Here is a 26961-nt window from a genome sequence, read left to right on the forward strand (position 1 = left end):
GCACACTATTACAACAATTCGCCTAGTTAAACAAACAAAAGCAGGGCCAATACTGCATTACATATACTACTTCTACAATCTGCCATCTGCCCAGCTATTATTTCACTCCAACCTGAGCATAAACTTTCCCTCCTTTGTATGTCGACTCTTTCCTCCAACAACTAATACAATAACAAGCATAGCTAACAAGAAGATAATGCAAATCAGAATTTTTTCCCTTCTACGCTTTTTTTCAATTGTTTCCTCCATTCGATTCATCTTGCTCAGCAAACCAGGTATGATGCTCCTTCCTCTTACACAGATTGGTTCATCCAACCATTCAAAATATTTACATCTATCTGGTTTTTGTAATATAATTACATTTGTACATCATCAGAAATCGAATGAATTTTCACAATTGTCCTCCACAAAATATCCAACAAAATAACAAAAGCTTACCGGCCATCGTGGAAAACCATAAAATCTTCTTCCAGGGTTGTCATCCCACTAACAAGTGGTCAATTTTGCTTTTAATCCACACCCACACACGACATGGCAGCTGCTGGACGAATTCGAGGAGGCTTCCGAGCTTCTGGACCTCATTTTTTAGGGCAACTGCACTTGATTCAACTAAGTTCTTACTTGTACAAGCCAATCTAATCAAACACTTTTTCCCACTTGGCTCAATTTCATCGTAGAATGCAATTTTTTAAGCTAGGGTTTTTAATTGCAACTTTTTGTCACCGGGCAAAATATCAGAATGGAGGAGAGAACGGGAAAATGAAATTGGGGAAATTTTGTTTGATTTTGACTGTTTGACTGAGTTTTGTATATCACTTAACGGCCACGCGCAATGCACGTGACCCTCTCCGTCCAATTTCGACAAATTAACGTTTTCTGACCAAATATGTCCAAAAAAAATTAATTCAGAGATCAAATGTGTACCACCTGAAAGTTGAGGGACGAAATGTGTTTCTAACTTAAAGTTTGGGGACGAAAAGTGGATTTTTCCCTCCTCTTTTAATTAAAATAAATTAACACAATGTAAAAAAGTAAAAGATGAAACAAGATGAAAGATCTTTCAAAATACATTAAACAAATAAATGAAAGATCATCAATTGCATCATTTATTTGTACCTTTGTGAAAGTAACAACTTCACTTGTATTTGCTTAGTTACATGTATGTATGCATTAAACTCCATAGAAAAGCGTATTTAGAATTTTAGAAATAATTCACAATTTTATGGATGGCCAAAATAAAATTAAGAAAATGTTCCTAGTTGAGAAAAATTATGAATGGGGAAGGAGGGCTAAATTAATTGGTTCGAAAAAAAAAGAAGTGTAAGTGAGAAGTCCCTTGTTCGAGCCCTGATGCTCACACTACAAATAAATAAATAAGTACAACTATGAATCACTCCACAGTTAACTAGTGGATGCTGGGTATTGGATTATGAAAAAGTGGGCCAATGAAGGTGGTACCAAGAGATGGTACAGATAGGGAACTTCAATTATTTTTGGGATCATAATTTAATAGCAGAGATTATTACAGATTATCCATCAACATAATTTTCATGTCACGGCGAAACACAAACACACGACCTTACCTAGCCAACATGTGGTGCCATAGGAAACATCTACTAAAAATATCCAGACTTGACGTTTTCAGAAACTTGTTATTGGGATCTTGTGCAAAATGTGAGGTTGTCCTGTGGTACAAAAATGTTTGCACTATGATTAGATGAAATAATCTAGGTGGAAGTTCTTTTTTTTTTTTTTGTGTAACGGCACATCTAATCTACCATAATCTACTCCTATTCCTTAAGGGGGGAACCTACTCTATGGGAGATGAAGGCAACTAGGAAAAGTGACTTTTTTTTTTGTATTTGTATTTGTGTGTGTGTCTATACATATATATATATATATATATATATATATATATATATTTGTAAATGAGAGGTGTTGAATACAGGGCTTTCTACTTATAATATTTTTCACCTTGCTATCCAATCCAACCCTCTTCGATAAAAAAGAAACGGTTATGAAAGTGGAGAAGATGGTTAGTTGTTGACCTAAGTTTTTCTACAATTGAATTAAGGGTTAATTACAATTTATCCCTTGAAATTATACTTTGACTCTTACTTTACTCTCTAATTTTTATTTTTTGTCACTTAAGCTGATGGGAGACAAAAATACCCTTCTACTATATAGGTATATTTTCCTCTCTTTTATTTTTTTTAGTCAAAATTAGTTTTTTCAAATTTTTATTTTTGAGCAAATAAAAAATTTTGCTAACAAAAAAATTAAAGATATTCATTTTCTAATTTGTAATTATAAAGAAACTACATAGAATTTTTTTTACATACTTAGTTAATTATAAATCAATATCATTTATTCTCCTATTTTACAAAAAAATTTGTATTCTTTTTTCTTTTAATTGGACAATTCAAAGTCGCCATTGTTTTGCAATCACACTTTTTTTTTGTCAAACGACAATGTATAATCACACATTCACATGTTAGTTATCTGGACATTTTTTGTTCTTTTTTCTCTAATGGATATTTGCTTATTGCATTATTTTTTTGGGATAATTTTCAAAACCTTCCTTGAGGTTTCTGATAATTTCACTCGAATCCCCCCAATTTTAGAAAATTACACTGACCTCTCTCAATTGAATAAAATGACTACAATGCCCTCTATTTAATGTATAATTTACCACATATGTGGGACACAAAAACCAAACCAAAAGTAAAAGAAAAAATAAAAACTTGCAACAACTCGTTGTCATCCCCAACCCTACTTTAATTAACAATAGTTTTTTTTCTCTCTCTCTCTCCCTTTTTTTCTACCTCTTATGATTCTCTCCTTCCTGCCTATAACTTCATAGTCTTTTGCACCCATCAACTACACCACCATGCAAACCTACCTGAAGTGTTTATTTCTTGTCTACTTCTCTCTTTTTGTGATAGTTAACTATCAGCCTCTCTTTTTTATTTCTTCTCGTATTGCAATTTGTATACATTAAAGAATCAAAATTTCCAAAATTACAAATTGAGGAAGCAAATGAAAATTTCATGATCAAATTAGCTGGAGATGATGAAGGTGGTTGTAATAGAGAGGAAAAATGAAATTAATGGGCTATTGTTGAAAGAGAAAAAGGGACGAATTTGGGTTATGCTATTATGTCTATTACGAACTAGAATCAAATATCTTCATTTGGTTTCATTTTTGTTTGATTTACAAGTATTGGTGATGGTTTGTCACAAAGATTAGTTTCTCTATTCCTAATGCCATTGGAGTATGGGGTTACTCTTGGCATAGGCATCAATAGTGGTTGGCCAAATTTTTTTCTGTTCAAGGAAGTTGACAGGCAATAGGTAGTAAGTTCATAATTTGAGGTGTTAGATTAGTCAATAGATAAAATATAGTGTTAATTTGGGTTAGGAAGCTTTTTGAGGGTATTTTAGTTGGTAGTGGTGGTTATAATCGATTTGTAGAAAAAGTGATTTTGGTAGAGTTTGAGATTTTGATAATGCCAAAATTGATAGAATTTGGAGCTTAAGTTGGAGTGCAATTTTGGTAAATTTTGGGATTTTAGTGATGCCAAATTAATAGAATTTGGGGATTAAGTTCGAGTTTGCTTGAACAGGTTGATAAGGTTTTGGGTTTACAATTATCGTGAAACATAGCAAGTCTGGATGCAAGTGTTTGTTAACTTTTTTTTTGGTTAAATTGATCACTAAACCTTTTTTCACTTTCTTTTGGTGTATGATATTGCATAAGGGCATTTTATGATACTTAAGTGTAATTCTAACTTGATGGATCTGTATTGTTACTTAAACAGTAAAAGTAAGAGAGGTTAGTGTGATTTTCTAAATTTGGGGGAGTTGAGTGAAATTGTCAGAAACCTCAAGGGGGGGAGGTTTCTGAAATTATCCCTGTTTTTTTCTTTGCCTTTATAAAGATGATCCATTGTTGGTGTATTCCCTAATGTACATACTCCTCTTATGGGAAACTTTATCACTATCAATTATAGTAATTAAAATTGAACCACATGTTAAAATTAAATAAAGGAAGGAAGTAAAAATTTTAATATTAAGAACTTGGCATAATAGAGAGGTATTTTTATCTCTTAAGGGGTTAAGTGACAAAAAAAAAATTAGGAAAAGCCAGGATATACCTCAGAGAGATAAATTAAAAATAACCCTTGAATTAAATCAATGCTGAGCAAAATCAATAAAGCAGATCGAGATGCTGATTTCAAACAAGGAAAGTCTAAGTCAGGTCTCAATCGACTATTGATGGAAATAGGCCATAGTAGTGGCAAGATTGTCAAAATGGCAGTCCATGCATGGTCCCTTTGATCGGTTAAAAGACAGCTATATTATTAGTTTGCTTAAAGGGACATTCCACCAAACACACTGAACCATCAAACTGAAACTACTACAACTTGAACGGCTTAGAATTCAAGCGTTGTGCCAAAGCAGTCTCTTGATCTAGTAAGGTTTGTGTACCTGCTAATCTCAAACACAGTTTCTTTAGACTCCCTCTCTTTTGAGTATAGGATAGATAGATAATACAATAGTTGTCGTTTTTGGGAAAAAAAAGAAAAAAAAAACGTTAAGGGTTTGAGTTCAAATTTTCGGTTTTTTTTTTTAATTTTCATTTCTTAAATTTCATCTTTCTTTTGATAAAGAAAAAATATTCAGAGAACTACTACAATCTGAAAACTTAAGGATTCTAGCAACTTATGCATAATTTAGACTAGTTACTAGTATAAATTCTCTTGGTAAAAGAGTCGAACAATTGCTAAATTGCTAACTGGACTCGGAACTAGACCTGAAGCCTATGTGATCTTTCAAATTTATGTGCATCAGCTTACACTAGATTTTTTGGACGTGTAAATAGAAAGAATCAAAACATCGAATACACAGACAACTTAGAAATCTGCACTCCAGACAACTGTTTACTAGAAAACAAGTTAGGGAAGTTTAGAAGGAGAGGTCACTTTTCATTGTTAGCAATATCTACACATCAATTGTGAAAATGACCAAAAGATCTATGGTATATTTCTTTGCCCTTGTGCGTATTTCAGTACTCACACGTGAAAATGAGGCTAATTTCTTAGATTATAGCCAAAAAAAAAAAAGGTCCATCAATTGTTGCTCTGGTAGATGTACGTTCTCATTCTATACCTATCGTACTTAGTCAGCATGACAGGTGACCCATACTTTTTTTTTTTCAAGAAAGGCAGCACGGCACCTTAAGTTTTTTTTGGAAAAGGTAAAGGCTAAGCACGGTATGCAATCTTTCCATTTGCTAAAACTTTTGCAAAGGCTTGGCTTCCCAATTGCTAAATTGGAAAGAATGGGCAACATGCGTTGGGAATCAGCTCGGAATGTGTGAAAAAACCAGACTAGGCTATTCCCAAGATTTTTTTTTCAACTAACTTAGATTCCCAAACAAACAAAGAAATTCTATTTTTCTTGTCATGCCATGCAAGAGTTTAATTTATTGCTTGAATATTTCAAATTTTACATGAAACGTTATCCATACTTATTCCTTTTTTATTTTGCAGAAATAGTTTGAACATTTATATATTATCCATCAACATATTTCTCACATCCTTAGTAGCAAAATTTAAAGATGTTATCATTTCTTATTAAGTGAGCCAACATGTGTTGATTTCTAATACTTATCCAATGACTTAGTCTTTATTTGGATTGTTAATTTTTGTGCAAAAATTTTACATTTCTAATACATTTTTTGGCTCACTTAATAAGAAATGATAACATCTTTTTAGAAATTGTGTAGTTAAATTTTGCTACAAAGGATGTGAGAAATATGTTGATGGATAATATATAAATATTCAAACTATTTTTGTAAAATAAAAAAGGAATAAGTATGGGTAACGTTTCATGTAAAATTTGAAATATTCAAGCAATAAATTAAACTCTTGCATGGCATGACAAGAAAAATAGAATTTCTTTGTTTGTTTGGGAATCTAAGTTAGTTGAAAAAAAATCTTGGGAATAGCCTAGTCTGGTTTTTTCACACATTCCGAGCTGATTCCCAACGCATGTTGCCCATTCTTTCCAATTTAGCAATTGGGAAGCCAAGCCTTTGCAAAAGTTTTAGCAAATGGAAAGATTGCATACCGCGCTTAGCCTTTACCTTTTCCAAAAAAAACTTAAGGTGCCGTGCTTACAAAGCACGGAAGGCCTGGTTGTTTCAATGATCGGCTACCGTGCTTGATCAGCACGGTGGCCTTGGGCTCATTCCAAAAAAAAAAGTGTGGGTCACCCACCGTACTGACTAAGCATGATAGGTATAGAATGAGAACATATATCTGTCAGAGTAACAATTGACGGAACCTTTTTTTTTTTTTTTTTTTTGGCTATAATCTAAGAAATTAGCCCAGATAATGACCAAAAGTTATATCTTGTGTGTATTTCTGTACTCACACACGAAGAAAACCATTTGGTTGTCAAGAGTGAAAGAGTAGAAGAAATATCCTTTTGGTTCCAAAAACTTGTCATCATTCTCTTTCTTATTGCGGAACTGTTTTATGTTACCTTATCCTGTAAGCCATTAGTAGGATTTTCTACAGGACGGAATTTTAGTAATCACATGGTTAAGGTTTCACCAACAGACATATCAAAATGAAGACTTGTTCAGTCAATAAAAACTTATTTAAGAATTTATGAGGTAATAATCTTGGAACAGTCACATGAAGCGGGGATAGCTCAGTTGGGAGAGCGTCAGACTGAAGATCTGAAGGTCGCGTGTTCGATCCACGCTCACGGCAATTTTTTCTTGATTCCCGTTGAAGTTCTTTGCCGCTCACTCTTAGTTAGGTCACCTTCTACTTTAAAATAGAAAAGTCCCAAAGGGGGGAAATAACAAAACAAAAAAAAAAAAAAAAAAATTGTAACCCTTTACTTTATCAGAAAAGTTTCTCATTTATTTCACTTTTATGCTTTCCACATCCTCCGAGAACTTTTTCCCAGAACAGACTACCCCTTTGCATTTCCACGTGCAGGCAGAGCAGAGTACTTCTATCCTATGTTTTCAAACTCGCGCCCAGGTACAGACTCGATCAAATTCAGAGGTCAAAAATTAATGGATTCGATCGAGGGTTAAATCGAATGATGTTATAAATAAAAATTATTTAAAAATAAAATATTATATGCAAAATATCTAAGAGCATGTTAATATTAATAAAGGTATATCCATATATATTTGATGTTTCAAATATATGCAAAATATCTAAGAGCATGTTAATATTAATAAATGTATATCCATATATATTTGATGTTTCAAATGTATTTAACAAGAAAATACAAAGAAATTAAAACGATCAAATAGCAATTTATATTATTCAATGAACATTAACAAGTTTAGAATTAAAATTATGGGTTTGATTGAAAAATAATGCCAAATTTTAAGACAAATATTTATAAAATATAAAATATTTGAGGTATATTAATAATTTTTAATAACCTAGGAATCAAAATTTGAAAATGCTTTGATACCATGTCAAAACATAATTGATAAAACTGGTTGGGATCCTCTCTGTCAAATCAGAATCTCAGAGCATTCGAAGAGAGAGAAAGAGAGAGTCGTGGTCCTCAGTCAAAAATTTCCGTTCAGAAAGCTCATTGAAAGTAGCTAAGCAAGGCTAGGCCGTGGAGCTCCGTTTTTACTGGTTCTTCTGGTCAAACCCGGTCAAGTTTTTATCAACCGAGTCTTTAATATAATTCGAACCGAACACTTAATTGATTTTTGATTCGATCGATCGAACCGACTGATTCGATTCGAATTTAAAAACATAACTTCTATCTATCTATTCTCTTTTATTCTCCATAGAATCACTCCTCCTGTCACCCCATTATAGCTTTTTATTTCTCCAAAATTCAAACTCTTATCTTCATTTCATGGATTAATTTTCTATACATTAATAACGTGTATACTTTCATCATTGAATGCATGATACATAATTGAAATTTGAATTTGAAATCCAAATTCTATATACATTGAGCATCCAACTACGAAAGTATATTTATTATCAGTATATATAAGATTTTTTCTTATTTTATTTATGTGTTTTTAGTACTATCTTTTACTGTTGTCCTTCTAATAATGAAGATATATAATGTTACGTTGACACTACATAAACTAACACCTAAACTTGATAGTTTATATCTAATAGGTATGTATAAAATTAATTTGTAACGATAAGGACCCACAAATATGATATTCAAAATTTGCCTGATTTGATTTAAAAAAGAAAACAAAATTTTGTTCTTCCATTTTTTATTCTTTTTTTCCGGTTAACCAACTAGCCGATCTTTGTCAAAGGCAATTGAAGTAGTAAAGCTCGGGCCTTGCAACTATAGTCGTAAAGCTCGGGCCTTCCAACTATAGTCTTTTTTTTTTTAAACGGCAAAATTTCATTTCTATTACCACTGAAAGTGTAACCGTTTACATCTGGACTAAAGTCCATCACAGATAAACTAAAGAGCATAACTATTTCACTGTGAAATCCACAGCGGGAAGCTGTGCTTCCACTCTACATCATTTATTAAGCTGACCGCAAAATTGGCTATATTTTGGGCTACTCTATTGTCCTCTTTTGGGCTATAATATATCCGACACGACTGAAAACATGTCTTTCAATTGTATGATGCCCCCAATGAGCGTTGCTAACAATGCATCATTTTGGTCTTTGCTCTGTACTTTTCTACTGAGCTCTTTGATTGTTACTCCTATACTGACTTTCTGCCACCCTTGTTCTAGTGCCGTCGCGATAGCCAATGTGACAGCTTCAGCTTCCTCCATTCCTGTAGTCCCTCCATGTGGAAATTGATCTGACAGCCCATGGGCCATGACCCTCAACTAGGGGGACGAGGGGCCCGGACGGTTGTCAGATCCTGGACAGTTGTGGCAGTTCACAGTCTGGATGAAGTCTCAAAAATTTGTGCGGCTTAGATCACGTCTTGTAACTCGATTTTCACGTCGTGTGAAACCCACAAAAATGTTATTTTATTTTACTCGCTGTTGTTCAATTGTTACACCTTATACAGATGATGTTACACCATGTACAAATGGTGTTACACCTTCCGGAGCGGTTGTTCTGATAACCGCTCCAGCCCCGCGTCCAACTAGGGGTGATAATTGGGTCGAATTCGAGTTGGCGGGTCGAGTTGAGATGAGACTCGGGCATAACAGAAAATTCGCTGACCCGAACATGACCCGTCAACCCGGAACGGGTCAGGATACCTAACACGAACCCGAAAATTTTGGGTTGGCGGGTTGACGGGTCGACCTGAAATTTAATTTTAATTTATTAATTTACTACTGTAATTTGTAATAAAATCAATTTCTCACAAAACTAATTACATAATTAAGTAATAGAAATTTAAATAAATAATTCCAAACCAAATTTAAAATAAATTAAACACCGTAAGAGTGTTTTATCCCAAACCAAATATAAAATAAATTAAAATTGTATAAAAGTAAAAAATAATATAATATATTATTTATCCAAATATAATAATTTCAACTTCACACAAGTTAAATAAATTCATTTAGGATTAAGTAATTAATGCCTTTGAAAAAAAAAGAATAATTTAGCTTAGTTAGATAAAATAATTTTATGTTTATTAAATTATTTTTAATTTGTAAATGGGTCATATCGGGTCACCAACGTGTTGACCCGAATTCAACCTGTTTTCTTTTCGGGTTTATCGGGTTCGACCCGATTCTGATCCGAACCCCCGAAACCTCAACCTAAACCTATTAATTTCGTGTTAGGTTCGTATCGTATTTTCAGGTCGTGTCGGAAATTACCACTCCTATTCTTAACTTGCTTCACAGGTCTATTGCTGTGATTCCCACCCCAACTTTTTTTTCCCGTAACGGTATATTTCGTTTAACTTAACCAACTCTTACTCTCATTTCTACTCGAGCCTAGTTTAGAGGGGTGGCCTAATTGGATCGAGAGAATCGGCGTGAACTGAATCATTATTGGATCAGATGGGTGCACTACGCACCCATGTGAATTTAGAAGAAGTTACATATAATGACAAATTGATGGAAAGTAAGATTTGAATTCTTGACCTTTTATCCCATAATTCATGTGGTGGTCACTTCCTCTAGAGGAAATTGGTGATGGTTCTAATCTCACCTGTAGTCAAAAAAATCTAAAGGTGGTGTTGGAGCACCCCTTTGGTTTAGTAAAGTTTGTGTACCTGCTAGTCCCCAATACAAACCTCTTTAGGCTCCCTCCCCCCCTCTAATGTAGGATAAAATAGGTTATACAACAGTTATCGTTTCAATAAAAAAAAAAAAAATCCTTCTTTCTTCTCTGTGCCCCTTAAGACCGTTTTCATTCTCTGACCTGTGAGGTTCCTGGTCCCTGCAACATCTATCATATTCCTCCCATTCTTGCCAGGCTTTTTGCACCACTTCAAGTTCCTTCTTTCCTCTTGATTCAAACTGGAACCCATCCCTCTCCTTCCAGTCGTTCCATAGTATATTAACAGTTAGGTTGATGTGGTCTCTCCCATTTTCTCTTCTCAATGCCTCAATTAATCCTTCCCACCAGTCCCAGAAATTCCATCTTCTCTCCAGTAATCCGTCCCATTGAAAAGGGTCTACTTGCCATACTTGTTCAGCCTCTGGACAGAAGAATAAAATATGCTCAAGTGTTTCCACTTTATCTCCACGGTACTTGCTTGCACCAGGGTTCTCCAGCTTTGGTCCTCCCATGAATTAGCTCATTTGTTGGTTATAAATATTCTATTCACAACATCTCTGTTCCATCTGAAGTTACTTATCAATTCATTTACCCTTCCAACTATAGTCGTAATTGCTCAAGTTGGGAGGCAAAAAAGGAACTGTTTAATTTTCGATTGAATTTTGTATACTAAAAGAAATAAAGACATCTCTCAAAAATACTTACAATTGTTAAATTTGAGGTTATATGATCTACCATTAATGCAAATGAGTTAGTACAAATTTTGTTTGATCCTTTCTTGAATTGAAATTACTATTTCAAATTTTAATATCATAAATCAACTATTTCACATTCCTAATTTCAAGAACTTTTATAAAACGGTAAATCCTATCTATTGAATCAAATAAAAGCCTATTTGTCGAATTGAATTACACGTGCTTACCTACGAATTCACAACAAGTTAAAAGCTAATAAAGAGTAACCCAAGGAGAAGAGTCAAAAATCAAATTAACCCCAAAGAAAAGAAAAAATAAAATCAGTAAAAACCGATGAGGAGACGAGTCAAAGTCAAAGTCAAAGACAAAAAGTCTAACTTCCTTGAATATTCTCTAATCCTCCTGTCCTCCTCCTCCATATAATCTTAATCTCCCTTAATTAGCTCTAAATCTTGATACTGAGAATTTCTGTTTATTTTCTGAATAAATACACAAAGGCAAATAAGGGGAAAGGAAAATTCTCAATCCTAGGTTCTATAATCAATTGAATAAACTCCAAATTGATTCCTGATTTTTTACCTAAAAAAAAAATTGATTCCTGATTTTTTTTTTCTCAACTAATCAGAAACATACATAAATATATGGAGAGAATAATTGGAGAGAAATATAAGCTTGGGCGCAAGATCGGTGGCGGTTCGTTCGGAGTAATATATCTCGGTCTCTTGCTTTCTTTCCAATTTTAAGCAGTAGTATTAGTAATTGTTTCAATTTCTACTGTTTATTTTTATGTTGAAAGTTTTGAAAGATTTCATTTTTGATCCTCTATTGTTTTCATTTTCTGATTGAATTCAGCTACTCATATCGACACGGGTGAAATTGTTGCGATTAAAATCGTAAGTCTCTTTTGCCTATGAATTTCTCATTTTCCAAGTTTTGTTTTTGGTCAATTTTTTCTAGCTTATTTTATTGATGTTGTTATTCACAAGCTTAGGTACATGCTTTTGTTATGATCGGAATGGCAAAATTTAGCTGAAGATGTTACTCTTGTTTAACTCTGTTGAATTTCCAGGAACCTATCAACGTTAGGTGTTTGTTATTTTAAAATTGAGTGGAGATGTTAGTTTAATGTAGATTACATCGAATTTCGATCAATTTTAAGTTCAATAATAATAATAATTGTGAACTTGAGCTGGAGATGTTTATTTTCTGTAACTCTAACCAAGTTCAGTAATTTTTGACTTGATTGTGAAATTCAGCTGGAGATGCTAGTTATTGTAATTGTAGCGAATTTTGACTATGTTTAACTTTGTGATTGGCTTTGTACTTGAAATAATGGATATGCCTTGTCCTATAGATTCTAGCATGGTGGTGGTTATAATCTTAATAAAGCTGGACATGTTATTCTCAAGTAACTTCATCAAAATTGGATAAATTTTGACTTGGGTGGTGTTGAAATTTGTACTGGAGATGTTAGTTTTTGCATGATTGATTTGAAATTTTGATAAGCTCGTACCTGTCGTGGTTAGTTTGCATACAGTAAAGCTGGTTTGGAATTTGTCTACTTATGTTCCCTGAACCTCTAAAAAGGCTTAAAGACGGAATTTTTTGTTCCAAACTGATTGCTCATTGTCGGATCTATGAGGTAGCCAAAATGCAAAAAGTTGGAGTCTTTTAGAAAATTTTTGATTTGTTTTCTGCATTATAGGAAAGTAAGCAGACAAAACATCCACAATTAATGTATGAGGCGAAGTTGTATAATATTCTGCAGGGCGGAAGTAAGTATGCCATGGTTTTCTATGCCTTCTCTTGCTAAGTATGTTGTTGTGGACTACTTGTTTAGTTTAATTTTCGATGTTGATTGTTGATTGTTATCTGATATGGTGATTTCAGGTGGCATTGCTAATATTAAATGGCATGGGGCAGATGGAGATGACAATGTCCTTGTCCTTGACCTTCTTGGTCCTAGCCTTGAAGATCTTTTCGTTTACTGTGGAACAAAGTTTTCTCTAAAAACAGTTCTCATGTTGGCTGACCAGATGGTAACCAGACTTTTATTGTTCTTGTGTTTTTTTTTAGGATGTGCTCGTGACAACATTTTATTTCTGTTTTACATTCTGGAATGTGATCATTTTTTCAGATATTGGTTGTTTGTGCTGATATAGAAATTTGATTTAGAGTCAAGATTTTGAAAAATTGTCACATTTGTTGTTAATGAACTGCAGATTACGAGAATAGAATATGTGCATTCCAAAGGGTTTCTACATAGAGATGTCAAACCAGATAACTTCCTAATGGGTCTTGGAAGAAAAGCAAATCAGGTACTGATCATTATTTTGTATCTTATTATCACTTTACATGCATGTTTTGTTGTCATTCAGATGACTGAGTTTCCCTTTTATTTTTTTTGGTACTAATTCATTGTGTTATTAGGTGTATATTATTGACTTTGGACTTGCCAAAAGATACCGCGATCCGACCACAAACCGCCACATCCCTTACAGGTATGTCAGAATCAACTTCTGGCCTGGCCCAAACACTTACCTTTGATATAGTGAGAATAGCAATTTTTTTTCCTTCTTCAGGATCCTTATGCTATTGTTGATAATTTTGATCAGTCATTATACATATCTGTATTTCTGATTCATGTGTTAAACTCCTGGAAGGAACTTCTTGTTTGTCAAAAATTAAAATTAATCAAACTAATGGAGCACAGAACATGTTCTGGTAAAATTTTCAGTTTGTTAATAGACATCAACTTAGTGTCCAACATTCTCTTCCACAGCTTTCAGGATGTGATATGCCCCAATTAGGGTGGAGAATTGGTCACAAAATTTGCTTCAGCATTTGAATTTGCGGTTTATACTTGAACAAACAGGCTTCAGCTCACACTCTTGATTTTGGTTATTCATTGGAAAGGACCACATATGGTTTAGTAGTTATGAAACCTTGAGAAAAATTGTTGTTCTGGGCATATTCTCCAGCTGTCGGCAGTATTGGGTTGAATTAGTTTCATTCCTTTTGAGATATGTATATTGTGAAGTTTAATTTATAAATTTTTTGATCGAGACAGGGAAAAGAAAAATTTGACTGGAACTGCTCGATATGCAAGCTGTAATACTCATTTGGGCATTGGTAAGTGTTGATATTTTATTGCACATCTGATGTTGAGCATTAACCTTTATTATGTAATTGGTTCTTTTCTATAGAACAAAGTCGACGGGATGATTTAGAGGCTCTTGGTTATGTTCTTTTGTACTTCTTGAGAGGAAGGTATGTGTATTTCTCTTCAAGGTTATTTTCTCTGTGTACAAGAATTTGCTCATGACTTCTTACCTGTAATATTTTCTTTCTTGCATCAGGTTGGACTAATGTACTCGTTTTTTCATGTAGCCTTCCATGGCAGGGTCTAAAAGCTGCTACAAAGAAGCAAAAGTATGATAAAATATGTGACAAAAAGGTGTCAACACCTGTTGAGGTATTTTTCATGATGATTTAATTTTGTTTTGTTTCTATAAATGTTTCCTTAAGAAAATACATTTGGTTGATGAGGAGTAATTCTGGAATACATTATCCTGGAATATATAATTTTCTCGAGTGTTGAGTGTTGGGGTAACAGTAAGGCTTTTTAATGGCAACCAGGAACAGCATAAATTTTATATGTTGAAACAGCCTTAGATTTTTGGGGTAAATTTGACTAATTTACCGTTCTGAGACCATGCAATCTTGGAGGCTTGTTCTTTGTTCTTCCCTTTATATTGTTTGGTTACAATGTCACATATGCAGTAATCTTATTGGTGAAAAAATTATTTCACGTGTGCTAGCTATAGAGGTGAATGGCAGTAATAAATGGATGCTGATTTAGTTTTTAAATCATAAAATTAGTTTCCTGAATTATGAACAGTCTTCATGTTTGTTGGTGCACTAATGATTGGGGAATTTCTTGTCAAAAGGTTTTATGCAAGTCTTATCCTGTGGAGTTTGCATCTTATCTCCATTACTGCCACTCATTAACCTTTGATCAACGGCCTGATTATGGATTCTTGAAGCGTATATTCCGAGATTTATTTACTCGTGAAGGTGCACAACTTGAATTTCTTTACCATTGACTATCCAGTTTACCATATTTGTTACCCCAATGTTGGGATGGATTGTTTATACTTCTCATGTTATCCTATATTCTCCTGAAAATAGAGTTTTATGAGTCTTGGCATGCAAAGTAGCAGCAGCAAGTAAAGATTTTCCATTTATTTAAAATGTTAGTATTATGTCAATGCAGCTGTTATAGTTTGTCAATTTAGAGCCTGTACTTGAATGACATAGAGCCATTGAATGTGACTCTGCTTATATTATGACTTGTAGAGGGGAAAAAGGAAAGCTTTTGCTTGTCCTAGCAAGCAAAAGGTGGCTCTGATTTTCTTTCTTGGTCACCATGGTATTTAAAGCAGGGATAAATGTGTAGGTCCCTTAACTCAGTTTTGACATTTTCCTGAAGAACGACGCTCTCACTCACAAGAAAGAAAAAGTGTAAGGATGTCTTTTGGGGGTTTTGGTACCAGGGTGTAGGGGGTGGCAGGTGGAAGGGTCTTATAATTTCTACATTTTTTAATTCTAGCAATGTACTCCCCTCAGGTGGAAAGAAGATTCACCAAAATGTATTCTTGATGTTGTAAAGAAACATGCATTTTTCCTAGATGAAATATTAAATTGCATGACAAATTAAGGTTTTCTTTTTAATCTTTCATATTAAATATGTGTGGCACTGTGGCCCATTTGATATTTCTCAAGTGCATTTGTTATCTTCTAGATCTTCCTTGAATTGGATAAGTATCATGCTGTTGCTTTTTAAGAGTTAGGAAATGAAAGAAAGGGTGTTGATTCTAAGTGATCATTGACCAGGTCAAGTAGTATGCAATTGATGTTCACGTCATTGATGCCCTTCTCAATGTGACAGGTTTTGTATTTGACTATGTATTTGATTGGACTATTATGAAGTATCAACAATCACAGAGGTCAAAGACGAATCTACAGCTACATGTTAGTATCTGTGACTTGGGTTTTCTTGTTACAATTTCCTATCCACCACATGTAAATTCATCTTACTATTCTTGTTTCACATGGTTATATGCTTGTACTTTAAAAGTTAAAACTTGGTTTATATTCTACATTGTGAGTGGGTTGCTTCCCCTTTAAAATAAGTGGTGTTCATTTGACTGACTTTACTTCTCAGCATCCGGTGTCAGCTTCTGGGTTGACCAGCACTAAAGAATTGCCAGTGGGTTTAGATAAGCTTCAAGGTACTTCATGTTCTGGACACTTAATCAAGGAGTTAAATTTTTTGTGAACTCATGAATTTGGTGCTTGGGTTGAATATATATAATTGAAAATGGTTTTATGATGTATCTAAAAAAAATTCAGATTCTGAGGATTGTATAAGAACTGCATTATCAAATAATTTGTAGGCAGAAGCTTAATATCTGTTAACATGCTTATTGTGGTCATACGTTGATTAAGGATTTTAATGGTGCTTCATATGCTTCAGCAGACAGAGGAACAAGTGATCTGAGACAACCTAATGGTCACATATCTTCTCTTTCCGGAGCTGTACGCGATCTTAGTGCTAGTACTATGGCAGAGAAACTAGTGAGTAACTGATAACTATAATAGTAACCAGAAATTTGCTCCCCTTGCGTTTTTTATAAATTTTTTTCTGCAATTACCTAATTTTTATAGCAGATGCATTTAGCATTGATGGTGCTTCAAGCTATACCATTTAACTGTAGATTGCATGTTATAACAACTGGATACTATTCTTAATGAATTTTATTAATTTTGACTGCAGACTATAAGCAAGGAACCACACCCCTCATCTTCATTTTCTCTGGCTAATGCATTCAAAAGAAATATTCCAAAACCAGGAGAGCCAAATGAAACAGGAAAACATGGACATAGACACAATAGTAAAGCTGGCCCATCAAGCAGCTGGATGCCATCATCACGCGACCTTTCTTCTGCCAAGTAAAGTGGTATGATTTAGGTTCTGATTAATAAGTGTGCATGAATACCGGTATCAATGCTTTCGGAAAACTTAAAAAGTATAGGTTAATTAACGAATATTGGTCTCTTGCAGAAGTGGTATTTGATGGACAGCACTTAAGGCGCCAAATGATTTGCTCCTGTTGTGAAGTCACATTTCTTGAATCCTGTACAAGATTGCTAATTTATTTCTTAAGGTGATTACAAAGTACAAATGAGTTTGATAGTGTTACAACATGGAAATTTGATAAAAGTAGCTCCATATTAAACTTTGCAGAGATTATTTGGACAGTATCTTTTCATTCTTCTCATAAAAATATTGTGTAATTTCCTTTTCCAGCTGTTTCACTAGCTACTTGTTTGACCATATACCTATTTGATTCATATCTTAGATTTCAATCTCAAACAGTTGCATTCCTCTGGGAAAATTTGTATGTTCACCTGGATCAGTTTTAACCTAGGTACCGAAGTTCTTCAGAGTTTGAAATCATGTAAGATGGGATTGAGGTACTTTGCATGCATGTAATATCCAGTGATGGAGCCATTTGAAGCCAGTGCTTTTCTGGTTATGGCTTATTTTGCACTTCACTACCTTTCAGATTTTGGTATGTGATCAATATAACACCTGTGAAGCTGCTGCTTCTGAATGCCGAATATATAGCTTCTAAGGACTTCATTCAAGGATGGAAAGTTTTATACTTGGTGTTTACAGGTAAATACTTGTGCAGGCTCATACACTGTGAATATGCAAATCTGGCTAGAAGATCATGTAATTTGAACTAAATGTCCTTGTTTGGTTAAAGAAGGCATGAGAATTACCTTTTTGTGATACTTCTCTATCATTTGGCTTGAGAATTTATCACTTCAGATTCCTTCTTCATTTCTGCGGATCAAGCTCAATTTTGGGAATCAACGTTTGCTTGGAAAGAAGCCATAACCTTTGAACATGCAAGGCCTAGTGTCCAAAGGATATACTACATGTATAGCACCTCGTTCAGGACTATGATATAAGTTTGCGAAACTTGAAACAAGGATTAGTTGAGATTCTTGATTTTAAGTCCCAAAGACAGAGACAAATTAAGGATCGACTATTTGAGAACTTATGTCCATTCTTGCATTTGCTTAGTATAACGCATACAGCAATAACCAATCAAAGGGCTTTCTGGGTTTTTGTTTCCTTCTACCATTTCTAGTTAACTTGATGAATTTTACTGTTGCTCTTTAAAACTTTTGACATGTTATTATGTAACAAGATTTGATGGAAATATTCTGTTAGAATCTCTACTATTGTTGGACAGTATTTGTATGCAACAGGGATCTTGGCTTCATATGGAAAGGATGGATTAGAATTGGCGTCATCTTGCACAGAGAATAATAATGTGATGATCTTGAGCTGACTTCTAAGTAGCTGGTCTGCTTGGTCAATTAAGAGATTGATGACATTTCCTTGAGCCTGGAGGATCAAACAAATTTCTTTTTCGAATCTTTCGGTGTTTTGGCTGGTTGTGGGTCAATATAGAAGCTGAAGCTGAATGACTTTGCTCAAATTTGAATGGGTTGTGTCCTTTTCTATGTTCTGTTCAGTAAATCAATGGAAGGTTAGTTGGATACCCCGCGCAAAAGTAGGAAAGCCAGCAGGAAAGAAAATGGAGGGGGGGGGGGGGGTGGGGCTGCTGCTGCTTCCATATTTGACACGGACTTATTTGCGCACAAGAATTCTAACTTATTGCCCAAAAGGTTACTAGGTACATTTTTCTCTTTAAGGTTTCTTACATGACCTGAAATTTGTTGAAAGGAGGGAAGAGGATTTAAATGCGATAGCAGTGGCGCTATTAAATTGATTTCGTATATGGGCACAAAAGTATAGATTGGGGTGTTGAACTGGGGACTCGTATTCGAAAAGTAGAGGAAAGCAGGTTCACCTATTGGTTGAGTACTTTCACCAGTTAGTTGGCAGGACCTGATGACGAATCTATCATTGTTTTTAAGGCTTGTGGACCATTTACAGTTTAGAGAAGCAAGTCTGGAGTATCTCTGAAGTCCTTTGAGAGGGAATTAGGCTTCCTGTTTTGCCTGCATGTATGTGGAGTCACCTGTTTTGAATCCATTGAGGACCTCGGCAGATTTTCTTTCATATGGGGGTATTTAGTGCTGCTGGTTTTTATCCGGAAATGGTGAATTCCTTTTGATTCTAATCATGAAGAACTGAAGGACTTTCACCTTTATGAGAGAATTGACCCCGGGAGGTTTTTGATACTGCCTTCAGTTTGCCCATGTTCTAACTATTGTTTTTGGTTCTCCTCTGCTTTGTGCAGTTGTTCCTGACTAACATCTCCTTGAATGTTGGATGAAATGTCCTTATGAGAGCGAGAAGTTGTATATAGCTTTACCCAAAAAAAAAAAAAAAAAAAAAAAACACACACACACACACACAGAAAGGAAGAATTCTTTCGGCTTTGCAAGCATTTCAAATTACTAGCATAATTTTCCTGAAAATGTCATAAGAGGAAGATTATCTAGACACAGGTGGCTCTTTGTTGAGTGATTTTCCCTGTTGATGATTATTTATCTTTGTTATTGTAGATAACAAGATTAAAGGTAAAGGATTTTCATGGCGCCCAACCAATCGTGAACCCAAGGTTTTGCTTTCCTGGTAATTCTTACATCTCTTTTTCATGTTAAGATAAGATACGAAAGGCTGCCGATATTGGCTCCAAAACCAAAGCCTAAATGTTGGTGTCCGCAGAGAGAGCCTGGTGATTGATTGCAACATTCTAATTGTTTTCCCTGTCTGACGTCTAAACGCCTGCCTAAAGCCAAGTACCCAAAAGGAAAATACCCAGGTTCAGAAACCAACACAATTGCAGACACCAATGAAAACCTGCCTAAAGCCAAGCACCCCTTGAGCTTTGCCATATCAAGAAAAGTTTTCTCATTCATTTCCTAATACAATTCATGTTTGAAGTTTTCTACAATGTTATGTAAAACTTCCTATATGTGCTTATTTACATCAACATACTGGAAATCTAAACTTGCCCTGGAAAATATCATAGGAATTTGATCTTATAGCAGTTAGAGAGAGTACAGGCACAAGCATGAGAGATACCGTTCATTTGATTAAAAAAATTTTGACACGAGATGTTGGAATGATTTCGCTACCAAACTCCATGGGGCCGGTGAAAAAAAATAAATAACATGTAGACGGGATTGGATTGCATTTATTCTTGAACTTTTTAATTTGGCTTTCCTAATTATCTTATTAAACCTTAATGATTCCTTGGAGCACCTAGTGTGTAAATTATGTCTTCCTTTTCCCTACCTAGATTAGTTGCTTAAATCAGAATGATCTGATGTGGGATTATACGGAGGGACAAGGGAGTTAATGACAAGCTATGATGAGATTCTGTAATGGAATACGGGACCTAAGGAAGCTTAGTGCTCCATTGCCATCTTTTGAGAATGATTACCGTAAAAGCAATGATGAAGAGTGAACAAAAAGAGGAACTCCCGAATTTGTGGATTGCATAGAAGTCACAAATCACATCTTTATTACCTAAATAAAAACTGCTGCTTAAGTCTTAGGTAGCCTTTTCAATGGCTGCAGCTTGGACGAGAGAAAAATGGTGATCATTAGAGCCACGAAATGGACTCCACAGCCCCATAAGTCCAGTGCCTAGGTGCCCTATCTTAATATTATTTTTGTGTCCTTTTTGTACTGGAAAACCATTATTCTAGTAGCCAAGGTTGCATAATTTTGGCTAATAACATCGTTAAAAGGACATGGCATTTACAAGTCAAGCACCCGTGCGTTTTGAGTTTAGAATTGTTATGCACCTATAACAGTCTGCCATGGAGCCAGTCTGGGAAAGAGCTTTTTCAATGATGGTAGAAGAGGAGGTCTTATAGGTAGGATTATACTCCATAACCGATCATGAGACTCCGTCTACAATTCAGAATGTCTCAATTCCTCAAGCTAAGTTCTTGCAAACACATAATATTTTTAGGAGGGGAAGGGTGGGAGGGAAGGGGGATTGGAATCACAATCTCTAAATCTTGGAGCTTCAACTTTGGTCAACAGACAAAGGCTTCTTCGGCGTTGCAAACACAAAATAAAAAGTAGTATTATTAATTACATGGCTAAATTTGCTCAAGGCCTTCCAAGAAATTTTGGAAAGATTCAATCTGCACATGTTACTAATTAAGGGTGATCTCAATGTTCAAACCAATCAGGGAAAGCCGTGCTAATTATGCTCAGTTACATGCACAGATGGTCGCGTAAGAGAATCAAACAACAGCAAGAGTTTCCACTACATGATTCCGACATTTTCTGTTGGTTGATTGCAGTCTGGAGAATACTGGAATGGAGGGCCCTAACATCTTTGCTTTGGGCAGTAATAATGGCGTCAAAGTAGTCCTTGGTCATTATGAAGCCCGCCGCTCGAAAAACGATCTTTAGCTCTTTATGCTTAAAGCAGAAAACAAAGTGGAGATAAGAAAGGCTGACGCTTAGTTGGAGACAAAGTTTCCTCTACTTTAATTGGGACACATCACACAGTAAATTAGACCATGAAGAGCATGTACTTCCACTTCCAATGTTGGTTTTAAAATTTGAGTATTTAATCACCAAAGATTTTCTGCACACTTTCTGTTGTTTTTGTTTAGTTTGTGTATGATAACATTACTGCAGTGCAACCTTTTTTGACATATAATATGATATTAAAGTATAGAAGAGACAATACTGCTACTTTAATTGTTGCTATAAGCCATGCTATATATAACAATGTATCTTCCAATTCAAAGCTATCCTCCTAGTCTGAGCGGCTAAATAAATAGAGGCTTCTCTCCATCCAAGGCTGCAAGGAGTACAAATTTAGTAGTAAGCTCGATCACAACTTATGATTCTTTAAAGTTAACAAAATTACAATAATGTCACCTTAATTATAAACACTGTCTTTTCCTTTGCATGTGTTGTTTCTCTCTCAGTGAGTTCCTTCAGCTCCAAATGCATGCCCAATAAGCTTGAAGGCATCAAGGAAGACAGTGAAGCAATTTGGCTACAAGCAACATGTCCTCCACCTGAAACCCCTACTGAGTCCATGGAATTCCTTGCCAGGTCCTGGAGTTTGTCCTCCATGGAACTCTCAAAAGCTCTCACTCATACTAACGGTGCAATGAACCATGACGAAAAGCCACAGTTGTCTTTCCTAGGTGACAGTCAAGCTCTAAAAGGACGCCCTCTAAGTTCAACTGAACCTGCAGTGAGCCTTTTATCAAACCTTTTTTCTTACACTAGTCATTTACAGCACAAACAACACACGTTAATTTCTACAAGTATTTAAGCGTGCTTCAATATTCACTTTTATCTAATTTCCACATTCTACAGCAAACTCATCCACTATCAACTTCAGATAGTCCCCCAGTCTCTCCCAGAGGGAGTGATGATACAAAGGTAATTTTATCTTTATTTATTTATTATAATTTTTGTGATTGGTTGCCTCTAATAATTGTCTTCCTATATGAATGATACTCAAAAATTCCTAGGCATATTCTAGTTGACCTTACTATTCTACTTCCCGTTTAAGCCTAACAGATCAACGTTATATCTTGTTTCATCGCGTTATTTAACTCAAGAGACTCGTAAAATCTTATGATGCATCAGTGAAAACAATGGCTTATTATACGCTGTTGTATGGGAATACCTAGATCTAAGTTGGTGCTTGACAAATTCATTGCTATTTGAATCAAGAAAATTTATTCTTACAAGAAAGAACGCAAACATATTCATCCACCTCCCAGGACTTCTGGCTGTCAAAGCAGAATTTTGGCTGTTTTCATTAGGCCTTCATTTGAATTAGAACAAATTATCTGGATGAGCACCAAACTTGGGGAATCGTCGAATTTTGATCATTAAATTATTAAAAGTTTGGTTTTGACTACTGAACTATCTAAAGTTTACATTTCACGCCATTCCGTTTCATTTAATCATTAAACATGACAAATCTGAGGGCTCGCATGATTTACGAGACAAAAGAAAGGGGCACAGTAACTATTAAATTTGACCGAATGGCCCGGAATATAAACTTTAGATAGTTCAGCGGTCAAAATCAGACTTTTAATAGTTCATGGCCAAACTTGACGATTCCAAAAGTTCAATTGCCATTCGGATAATAGAAGTGTCTCCTATGACATGCACGTGTACCGGCATATGTATAACCAAAGTATATTGAATCAAGAATGAGCAGGAAGTGTATGAACTGAAAACATCTGAGAGTAATTCCATAGGTATCAGCTAAGCATAGATAATTACAAACTTGCATATAGGATAAAACTGCAAGGGATCAATATATGATGATGTATATATCAATTCTCTCGATCTGAATTTTGGCGATAAATTACCTGGTTGTTAATTTGTAGCTGTAAGCCTGTAAATAAGCATCATCCATGTTTTAGGATTCCTTTTCTCTATGGTGATTTGCTGAAAAAACAATTTCTTTTGCAGGAACTATTCTTGCTTCATCAAGAACTTAATCCAGATAACATCCATAATCAGCAGTTGCTCAAAAATGGGGTATTTGTTCATTTGGCTTAATCAATATTCCTAATCATATTAATTAGTATCATTCTAATATCATTAAGATTATCCATATTAATATAGCTCCACAGAAACACCACGCGAGGAAAGACAGTGGGTAGATGGATAAAGGATCAAAGGGAAAGGAAAAAACAGGAGCTCAGAACACACAACGCCCAATTGCACGCAGCAGTTTCTGTGGCAGGGGTTGCTGCTGCAGTGGCTGCGCTGGCAGCCTCATCAGTAACGTCTCCAGAGAATTCTGTGACTAAGAACAAGAAATCTTCAAAGGCGTCCACTGCAATTGCATCTGCAGCAGCTGTAGTTGCATCCCACTGCATTGAAATTGCTGAGGATATGGGGGCTGATCATGAACAAATCTTATCAGTTGTCAGTTCAGCAATTAATGTAAGAACTAATGGTGATATTATGACACTAACTGCTGGAGCTGCTACAGGTATCAAAATGTCTATTCAAGTAATTGAGTATCTCTCAGAGAAATTCATCCTAATGGAGTAATAAAATGCTGACCCTCTCATTTATTATGAAACATTGTTGTACAGCATTAAGGGGTGCTGCCACATTGAGGGCAAGGTTGCAAAGGAGCTATGCAGGGGCAACAATTGCTCTTGCTGAGGAACATGATTACAATAATAAAGAGTCAAATGTATTAGCTGCAATGGACTTCGTTTCAAGGGGCGGAGAACTTCTTAAAAGGACGAGGAAAGGTGATGATACTTCAGTATGTTTTTAGACGATGGAAGAGATATTTATAGCTAATTCTGCTGTAATTGTTGATCCAGGTGATCTCCACTGGAAACTAGTCTCCATCAACATAAATTCAAGTTGGCAGGTATGACATGAATAAATCATTTAGATGACTGAACAACGGCAATGCAAATATTCCACAAGGTCGTTGCAATATGTCGGCAAATTGAATCTCGGCAAGGAAATTAAAGTTTAATCTCTTAGATGATTTGTTTTCTAAATACATCCAAATTTGTTTTTACTACCAAAAGGAAAAGAAAAACTTTTATCTTCTGGTGATCTCCTGATTGGTTTTTTGAACATTTCTATATACTTATTGGGAAATAATCAATTGAACTCGAATGAAACAGGTGGTAGCCAAGATGAAGAGCAAGCATATAGCAGGAACATTCACAAAGAAAAAGAAGTGTAAGTAACTTTTACATGTAAAGAGTTCCATTTAACCACAGCAACATTTAAGTGAACTGATTCTTGCCGAGTTCAGGTGTAATCTCTGGAGTCTATTCTGATATCCCAGCATGGACAGGACGAGAAAGGGAGGAATGCAATGAGCAAAGGGCCTATTTTGGGATACAAACTGCTGACAGGATGGTTGAGTTTGAATGCAGAAACAAAGGGGAAAAACAGTTGTGGGTGGATGGGATCCAACATATGTTGCATTTTCGTGCAAACATGGCATAATTTTGTGTATTAAGTATTATATCGGTGGGAGATTACAAGATTGTGGTCTTATGAAGCAATAAAAGTGTTCTGTCTGTCAAATTCGAAACTAGAAATAAATTAAAAACCACCAGAGAAATGAAATTCTCATTATTAATTCTCATCTTCATGTAACCACCCCCCCCCCCCCCCCCCAAAAAAAAAGTCGAAAAGAAAAAACTACCATATGAATACAAGATCTATGTGAATGCAAACTCTATGCATATCTAATTATGGAAAGACACAATATTGAGAAATTTTTCTATTGGAATTTAAAAGTATCTATAATGCTGCACAATGGTGCCTTAGTATAGGCTTAAATACTCAAAATGAAGAAATTATACAAGGGAAATGGCAACTTACAATTAATATCTCGTTTAAATTTACATGGTGGTTGAACTAAAACCGGCTTGAGTTCGAAAACCAAATCATGAGAACGAGCAGGAGGATCTGCTTATGATCAGAAGATGAAATAGAGAAGCTTAGTCGTTTCCTAAATACTATGATGATGAACCAAATGACAATCAGTCTCGACGTGCGTGGTATGCTTAAAGAATGACACCGCCATGAGCAATTTGATAGCACTTGTACTATAACGTCAAAGAGTTGAGGTTAATTCATTTGACACTCCCATATCAGATAGTAACCATCATCGAAGCCTCAGTTCTTGGGTGGTATATATGAATCTGCCAACAGCCAAGTACAATTTGCTTTAGTGCTGCACCTTGATGCAACCCTTTGCTTCTTACTAGATCTGTGATGAAATTTAGAGAGAACCAAGATCCCAAAATCTGTCTTAAGACCATAGAGAGATTTGTGAAGCTTATGTTTTTGATTGATGATGGAGCACATCTGGTGGCTGCATGTAAAGAGTATAAACATCGTACGTTTACAAAGCATTCTTCACTTACATCTAAACCGACTCCTAACATTGCTTAGCAGTAACAGATAATAAATTTCTCACTGAAGCAAAATAGACAATTGGAGCTTTCATCATGAATTTCATGATCAATATTATGCCACATTGACACATTCCACTTAGAGCCCAAAATACCCAAGTGGGCTTTCTGTCTTTCCAATATCCATCAGACTAGTTTACAATCAACCAAGTCCCATATTTGATTTTTGTCTATAGTGCAGTTAGTGCTGCAATTCACCAATCATAACCTGAACACCCAAAAGGATTGTAACAGGCATCTCTGTGGAATTTGGGTTCACCAAATTTAAATCACAGATATGTCTAACAGGTTCATTTTATCTTAGACCTCAGTAGACTGAGCCATTGCAACAATAGAGTCAGGTTTATGGACTAGATCGGGCAACATTTTATGAGTCTGATTTGAACCGTTTATTTTCAAATCTAATCTGAGTTGTACATTTTAAAATTTAAAAAAACATTTTCATCTCAAATTTGGGACATTAATTGTAGTCTGCGCTGTTAATCGTACTACATAACAATAATAAAAAAAAACCCATGTAGAAGGTTGCTCTTCCTCTTTTTTTTTTTTTATGTTTATCTTTTTAATCTTCCTATTGTACCCAGAAATATAACGAATCAAAACCCAACATTTTGGGAGAAATTATAAAAATTTTACACTCTCTGAAAATAAAGGCTAGAGGCCCACTAGAACTCAGAATCAAGCTAGGTGCGATTGTGAACTTGTATCACTAAGAAAAAGAGTAGTATTTTTGTCTAATTCACATTATCAAAAGGTAAAAAAGAATAGTAGAATACTATTAACAAATAAGAAAGTATAATTAACATTACCTTTATATTTTTCTTGTCACATGCAAATAAAGATCAATATACGAGAAGATAGATATATAATGTATTTTAAGAATACTATAGGACCTACAAAACAAAAATAAATTGGCTATGTGGATGGGATTCCATGTTATTGATACTCTCTTTTTTACTATGTCAATTTAATTTTGCGTCTCGAAGTCGTATGCATGTA

At 35.0% G+C, this 26961-nt stretch overlaps 3 protein-coding genes and 1 non-coding gene across 8 annotated transcripts; all 4 read left to right on the plus strand.

The window, feature by feature from the left end:
* The first annotated feature begins 6711 nt into the window (after nucleotides 1–6711).
* Nucleotides 6712–6784, plus strand: TRNAF-GAA (transfer RNA phenylalanine (anticodon GAA)). The gene has a single exon. It is a non-coding gene; the product is annotated as a tRNA-Phe (tRNA).
* Nucleotides 6785–11333: 4549 nt separating this feature from the next.
* On the plus strand, nucleotides 11334–17393 carry LOC113706853 (uncharacterized). Of its 4 annotated transcripts, XM_027228880.2 has the most exons (16): nucleotides 11334–11463; nucleotides 11558–11649; nucleotides 11785–11825; nucleotides 12638–12707; nucleotides 12823–12971; nucleotides 13155–13250; nucleotides 13363–13433; nucleotides 14003–14064; nucleotides 14139–14202; nucleotides 14323–14407; nucleotides 14883–15009; nucleotides 15884–15966; nucleotides 16160–16226; nucleotides 16472–16572; nucleotides 16772–16955; nucleotides 17060–17393. In XM_027228880.2, the coding sequence occupies exons 2-15, from the start codon at nucleotides 11574–11576 to the stop codon at nucleotides 16949–16951; spliced, it is 1272 nt and encodes a 423-aa protein (XP_027084681.1). In that variant the 5' UTR covers nucleotides 11334–11463; nucleotides 11558–11573; the 3' UTR covers nucleotides 16952–16955; nucleotides 17060–17393. The 4 variants fall into 4 exon arrangements, with proteins under 4 accessions (XP_027084681.1, XP_027084680.1, XP_027084682.1 ...); XM_027228879.2 differs by having other exon boundaries at nucleotides 11335–11649; XM_027228881.2 differs by having other exon boundaries at nucleotides 11336–11649; nucleotides 16475–16572.
* LOC140013622 (uncharacterized) lies at nucleotides 17065–19801 on the plus strand. 2 transcript variants are annotated; one of them, XM_072063019.1, is made up of 4 exons: nucleotides 17065–17162; nucleotides 17416–17472; nucleotides 17565–17677; nucleotides 19549–19801. In XM_072063019.1, exons 1-4 carry the CDS (start codon nucleotides 17095–17097, stop codon nucleotides 19620–19622), a joined length of 312 nt encoding a protein of 103 aa, XP_071919120.1. In that variant the 5' UTR covers nucleotides 17065–17094; the 3' UTR covers nucleotides 19623–19801. The 2 variants fall into 2 exon arrangements, with proteins under 2 accessions (XP_071919120.1, XP_071919119.1); XM_072063018.1 differs by lacking the exon at nucleotides 19549–19801 and adding an exon at nucleotides 18280–19510.
* A 1200-nt stretch (nucleotides 19802–21001) lies between these two features.
* LOC113706855 (VAN3-binding protein) lies at nucleotides 21002–25121 on the plus strand. The gene is made up of 9 exons (XM_027228883.2): nucleotides 21002–21841; nucleotides 21949–22223; nucleotides 22349–22414; nucleotides 23465–23533; nucleotides 23621–23993; nucleotides 24100–24264; nucleotides 24340–24389; nucleotides 24655–24712; nucleotides 24789–25121. Coding segments are annotated over exons 1-9 (1254 nt in total). The 5' UTR covers nucleotides 21002–21840; the 3' UTR covers nucleotides 24986–25121.
* The last annotated feature ends 1840 nt before the right edge of the window (nucleotides 25122–26961 follow it).

The sequence above is a fragment of the Coffea arabica genome, chromosome 8c (assembly GCF_036785885.1).
Source record: "Coffea arabica cultivar ET-39 chromosome 8c, Coffea Arabica ET-39 HiFi, whole genome shotgun sequence".
NCBI lineage: Eukaryota > Viridiplantae > Streptophyta > Magnoliopsida > Gentianales > Rubiaceae > Coffea > Coffea arabica.

Coding starts and splice junctions, on each gene's coding strand:
- LOC140013622 (XM_072063018.1), top strand. CDS start 17,095: ATGATTTGCTCCTGTTGTGAAGTCACATTTCTTGAATCCTGTACAAGA. Junction 17,163..17,415: donor TTGCTAATTTATTTCTTAAG/GTGATTACAAAG, acceptor CACCTGGATCAG/TTTTAACCTAGGTACCGAAG. Junction 17,678..18,279: donor TTTATACTTGGTGTTTACAG/GTAAATACTTGT, acceptor TGTATGCAACAG/GGATCTTGGCTTCATATGGA.
- LOC113706855 (XM_027228883.2), top strand. Junction 22,415..23,464: donor GAGGGAGTGATGATACAAAG/GTAATTTTATCT, acceptor TTTCTTTTGCAG/GAACTATTCTTGCTTCATCA. Junction 23,994..24,099: donor AACTGCTGGAGCTGCTACAG/GTATCAAAATGT, acceptor ATTGTTGTACAG/CATTAAGGGGTGCTGCCACA.
- LOC113706853 (XM_027228880.2), top strand. CDS start 11,574: ATGGAGAGAATAATTGGAGAGAAATATAAGCTTGGGCGCAAGATCGGT. Junction 15,010..15,883: donor AGATTTATTTACTCGTGAAG/GTGCACAACTTG, acceptor TCAATGTGACAG/GTTTTGTATTTGACTATGTA. Junction 15,967..16,159: donor AGACGAATCTACAGCTACAT/GTTAGTATCTGT, acceptor TTTACTTCTCAG/CATCCGGTGTCAGCTTCTGG.